Here is a 6,000-nt window from a genome sequence, read left to right as displayed (position 1 = left end):
GCATTTCCTTTCTTACTTTTTAAATGTCGCCCTCTTCAAATAGCTCCTTTAAAAGCTCTGGGCATGATTGACAGAACAGCCAACCACACCGATAACGCCTCCACCCAGGCTCCTGCGAATCAGGCGCAGCGCTGGGCGAGGCATGGGAAAGGTATTAAAAGTCTGTAGGAGGCAAAAGAATCAGAGAATTCAAACAGGACAGAGGAGTGCTTGTAGTTACCTGTGGAGGGGGAGAGAAAAAAACAAAACCATGACAATGGCTTACGTGAAGACAGTTACAGCCGGTGAATATTTTGATATTCAGGGTAATTCCACACTGGCTCTGCCGCCGCCCGAGAAGATGAGCACCCTGGCCCGAGTGGACAATGAGAAGAGAGTCAACAGCCAAGTGCGGATGATGATGCAGAATAAGAAAAATCATCAAACCAATCCTAAAAAAGGTACTTCGCCAGCTTTCCACTCGCCCACTTTGACGCAATCTATTCTCTGTCGAAATATAATTAAAGAAACTAATCAGAATGCTTGTATTTTTCACAATCGTATATTTCCAGTTATTATGGTTATAGCGATTAATATTCGAGTATTATTATATTGTGTACTGATGTGTGCTGCGTTATTTAAATTAATATCAACGCACTACTAACTTATTGTGATACATAACATATTTTATCAACACTGATAATTATAACGTTTTCACTTATGTGTTTGAATACTATTTTCATCTATTGTGAAACCGGACCTCTGAATTAATTCTAAGTAAATATATACTTAGATTCAGATAAAATTAAAACATTTTCTTATCATTACAGTTTACCTGTTATATATTCCATTATTGCATTTCGCCTCTGAATCACATGTAACTATGTTGGCATACTCTTTGAGCTGAATATGTCTTTCAGGGCATGACTTATTTTAGTCTAAATCACAGATTTGATTCAAATATGACAACCATTTATATTTGTGGTTACTTTTTTAAACTAAAGTCATGTGTATATATAACAGTATTATGGGTGATGTATATAATTGAAAGGATAGGTTTAATTTGCCTAGATTTGACAGGATTTGTTCCTTTTACACAATTACCTCAATGTAACCAAAACTGCCCAGTACAATTGTTAAATCACCTGGGTTCGGATCAAGTGCCTCATATTATACAATACTGCTAGAACTGACAATAAGATGGGTGGATTGGTACATTTTTAAGTATCACAATGCACAATGCACAATGCAAAATGGCAGTTGAATATATTATTTTAAAAATCACTTTACAATGTGTTTTTTCTCTACTTCTGTCTGTTGAATAGAATGTTCAAGTAATCAGCGGAACACAAACCAAAGAGACATTTTTGACAATGGAAATGGATTTCAAATTATAAACATCAAGAATCAAGGGACTCAGAGGCACAAGGTAATTAAAAATAAAGGCCCAATTCTTTGTTGGTAGGCAGTATATCGCAGGCTTTCATAAGCTATAGGACTGTGATGGAAAATCAGATTAATATTGTATTACAATTCATGCAGCAGGTTATGGAATGCTGTCTAATATGTTGCAGTCCAGAGTTATTTTCCTAAAAGGTAGATTTTACAACAGAATTTTAATCTAATTTGCAGTAGTGTTGCTAAAATCCTATTGCTTTATTTTTCTTGAAAGAATGGAAATAAAGTACATTTATTCTTGGCACTACATTTTCATTTCCCTCAGAGCATCAAAACTCTACTATTGAACACAATTTGAAATAGCATCTGATTCAAAGTTCATTGAAATTAATTTCTGTTTAATGATGCAAGTTATTGGACAATACCAAGTGTGAAATGGAGAACTATTATGATAAAAAGTAAAAGAGATAGGCTTGAAATTGAATGCTGTATTTATCTATTGTTCAAGGGGTGCGGGTGATGCTGGTAAAGCTCCCTATCCCCGAGTTGCCCCAGAAAGTAATGGTGAGCCTTGTTGAACCATTGCAACCCTTGTGCTGATGGTGCTAGGCAGGGGAAAAATAATTTATGTTTTCATTGTATCTTTAGATGTATAATTACAGTTGTTTTTAGGAAAAGACAACAGCTAATTTGCACAAAGTGAGATCCCACAAATAGCCATGAGATGAATAATCAGCTCCTTTGTTTTGTTGGTATTGCTTGTGGGAAATATGTTGGCCAGTACAAAGGAACACTTCCCCAGCACCTGTTCCAAAAGTGCAGTGAAATCTTTAGTATCCGCCAGGGAATCAGGTTTAACATCTTTTTTCAAAGATGGAAACTTTGACAGTGCTACAGCAGTCCTCTAGAGCAGAACTGATGTGTCAGCCTAGATTATGCGCAGAATCTCTGGAGGGAGGGCTGAAACCCACAACCTTCTGACTCCCAAGTTGACAGTGCGACCAACCAAGTTAAGCTGACACTTGGTCCCAGAATTTTCTCAGAGCTGCTCCTTCTCCGCCACCAGAAAGTAATGGAAACCCCATTTGCACATGGATCTTATGCATCCCCCCAACTCTTTACCTTACCATTGGTGGCTTTGTCAACCCCATAAATCCTTCCATCTCACCATCACCTCTCCTCCTTTAGGACTCTCCTTAAAACGTCCTTGACCAAGCTTCAGGTAACCCCTCCTAGTATCTCCCTCTTTCACTGAGCGTCCATTTTCTAATTACACCTCTGAAGCACTTTGGGGCGTTTTCCTGCATTAAAGGTGCAATATAAATGCAATTCATTGTTGTAACTCATCACTTGTTTTTGAGAAAAAAAACTCTTCCTCTATTGTTTTTTTAAAAAATTGCTTAATTCAAACTGCTGTATAAATGGAGCAAAAAATGACTTTGAATTAATAAGTTATAATGCAACCGATGAAGCAGTTTTAATTATACACATACAACATTGCTGGGAACATAATGATTAAAGTATTTACAAGCACAAATGCTTTCAAAATGCAAATCAACAATTGAATAGTATCTCTTGACCGAACAAAAATAGTCTTTTCTACAGTTTTGAGTAACAAATGTTAAAAAAATTTATAATATAAGAGCTGACAACTTTTTAGAAATGGAGATGTGATCGCAAAGTTATTAGGGTTATCATTGTTTGTTAGATTCAATTCGTCATTCTGTGGAACAAAGAATTGCAATTAAGTAGATCACTAACCTATAAATGCAAAACAGTATCCAGTTTATAAATATTTGATGACCGTGCTTACTAATTTATAATAATCTATGGTTTTGAAATCTGTTGCTGTCACTTTTGGTTCCACGATCTAAAGTTTAGCGTCTTGTCCGGAACCATATGTCAATTGTGTTTCAGTTAGTATTTCAAAATGGAAAATGGCATGTTATTAATAAGATTGCAATATGGTAATAACATTCACATGTTGCAATGAAAACTACACTTTTAAATATTTTCCAACCAATAACTGTCACAAATTAATAAGACATTATACAACATGACCAAACATTTCAATAATGGCCATCTTTTAATAAAATATGACTTTAGATTGATTATTCCAATGATATTGCCCTCACATTAAACATATGCTATTTATTTCTATTAGGAAACAGAATATCAGTGCTGTAAGAAATTATGTTAAATCATAGTTGACAAATTTTGTAAAATATATTGCAGTATAAAAAGGCAAATTTGAAGCTGTGGAAGCTGTAACTGAAAATTCATATGATAGTTAATTTATTTTTAAACGAAGACCGTGGCAGTTGTACTTGTATCTAAAGGATCAGGCTAGCAATTTTTGATCATTAAGTTTAGTTAGTGATGGTAAAACATTGTTATTATACAGAATCACTGATTCAAACATAGTAAATTAAACTTAGTTTTTAAAGGTTAAGCATCTGGCAATATATGGCAATCTGTACCAAAAGAGTAACAGCTCTACATGTCTTATGTCGAATCATAAAATGGTTACAGCACAGAAGGAGGCCATTCAGAACATCGAGCCCATACCGTTCTCTGCAAGAACTCTTCAGCTAGCCCCACTCCCTTGCACTTTCCCTATGGCCCTGCAATTTTTTTTCCTTCAGGTACCTATCCAATTCCCTTTTGAAAGCCACGATTGAATCTACCTCCACTACCCTTTCAGACAGTGTATTAAAGATCCTAACCACTCGCTGCGTAAAAAAGTTTTTCCTCATGTCGCCTTTGGTTCTTCTGCCAATCACCTTAAATCTGTGTCCTGTGGTCAACAGCAACTAACTATATAAATGATTTTCCAATTTGATAAATGGTGTTTATCCAGTTACTGTAATTTGATAATTTAAGATAATTACTGAGCTTATTAGTTATTCACGTTTGTCAGATTTTAGTGGGTAGCTAAACGTTTTGATATTTGCTATTTGAGAGAGTGTAACTCTGGTTACAACCTCTTACAAAACGTATATACTGCAAGGAATTCAGGGCCAGAGTGATCTGGACTAGTTTTGATCGCCTAGATGGGTCAGAGAGGAAATTGCCAGATTTCAGTTCCCAAATTGGCCTGGACTTTTACTTTTTGTTGCCTCTTGCAGGAGATCACATGGCTTTTGGGTGGAGTGGAGTGTATTGTCATACACAATGTATCACAATAATGTGTGACAGGCTGGAGGGACGAGAGGATCTTTACCAGTCCGTCATTGTTCGAATGCTCATAAAATTATACATTTGAACAAAATGTCCTTTTTTATGTCGTGAACCAAACTGGCATCCATAGAAATGACTGAAAGATAATTGTGACTTTAAATAAAACTACATTTACAGGAAGCAGTAAAGAAAGAATTTGAATCCTCACAATGTCCCAAAGTGCATCACATTCCGTGAATTACATTTTGAAATGAAAGACTACTTTTTGTATGCACACTTGTGTACACCACCTCCCGTCCCTAATGAGCTTGTCCAGCTAAATAATCTCTTCGCATCCTCCGGTCCTCCGAGACTGGATGGGTGTACTATGACATCCCATGCTTAAACGTGTTGAGTGCTTGGGCTGTAAAGCAAAAATTAACTTGACAGAACAAAATGGAAAGGCAGGGGTTAAAATTAATACTGGACCATTGACGTGGTCATGTCTCTTGACTGGTGGATACATTCTTGTCCACGCTCTGTTGAGAAGGTCAGTTGGTCGTGGATTAAGCTTGGTATCACAAGGCCTTTGGTTTAAACCCAGCAGGATTTACTCAACCCTTTTATCTGTTTGAGATGAGAATGAGTACTAAGTCTTGGTGAGAAAATGTGAGAATGCAGGATCTGGGCTTGCAACACTAAGTATCATCTGGAAGTATACCAGTGGAACCAGGGAGCAGAACTATACCCAATTGACATTTTATGATCAAGTTAAGAAAGACCTCTGTGCATAATCCCTCACTGTGCTGCCGCATACCTCTCGTATAAGCTTTTTCAAAATCACCTCCAAAATATGTGCACAAGATATAGCAAGTACATTTCAATTTCTATTATTTCCTGTGGATTTATAATTTTACCCTGTTGTCAAATGATTCTTAATGTCAATCATTACAACTTCAGAGGGCTGGTCTTACAAAGCATTAACTGAATATTAGCCATATTGTCACAACTAATAGAACAGATTTCCATAAAATAAAATTTTTACAGTAAATGAAGCTTATTACATATATGATTAAAATAGGCAGCTTTGATAATTTGTGAATGGCATGGCTCTCAGAATACAACAAAATATTGGACAAAGATTGTCTTTGGCGGTTTGAATAAAAAGAACAGTTTTGCAATAAGCTTGCATCTGAATCATGACCTGTACAAACTGAATACATTTCTTAGTTTCCTAATCACTGAATCAATTTTTGAAATACTGTTCAGCCATAGTGTAGCTGCAACCTTTTTGCAAAACAGCTTCAACCCGTAGTAGGTCACGGGAAAGCTTTTTTCCCCCTCTAAAGAGATCCAGCTTGTGGCAGAAGCTATTTAATCAGCCCCTTTGGGAGCTTCTCTCTTGATCATACTAATGGAATCAACCGAACTAGTCATTTCTTGTCAAAGAGGTATGTAATGGTC

The 6,000-nt window shown here is 36.3% G+C and overlaps 1 protein-coding gene across 1 annotated transcript in view; it reads left to right on the top strand.

Annotated features, from left to right (window-relative positions):
- Positions 1-202: 202 nt before the first annotated feature.
- LOC139228225 (plakophilin-1-like) overlaps positions 203-6,000 on the top strand; it is a 71,935-nt gene continuing 66,137 nt past the window's right edge. Inside the window, exons 1-2 of the mRNA XM_070859402.1 lie at positions 203-440; positions 1,305-1,408. Of these exons, the coding sequence (XP_070715503.1) occupies positions 251-440; positions 1,305-1,408 (294 nt within the window). The 5' untranslated portion in view covers positions 203-250. The remainder of the gene's footprint in view (positions 441-1,304; positions 1,409-6,000) is intronic.

Source organism: Pristiophorus japonicus, chromosome 17 (assembly GCF_044704955.1).
Source record: "Pristiophorus japonicus isolate sPriJap1 chromosome 17, sPriJap1.hap1, whole genome shotgun sequence".
In the NCBI taxonomy this organism is placed as follows: Eukaryota; Metazoa; Chordata; class Chondrichthyes; family Pristiophoridae; genus Pristiophorus; species Pristiophorus japonicus.
The sequence above is the reverse complement of the archived record's forward strand: the minus strand, read 5'-3'. Positions and strand labels throughout refer to the sequence as shown.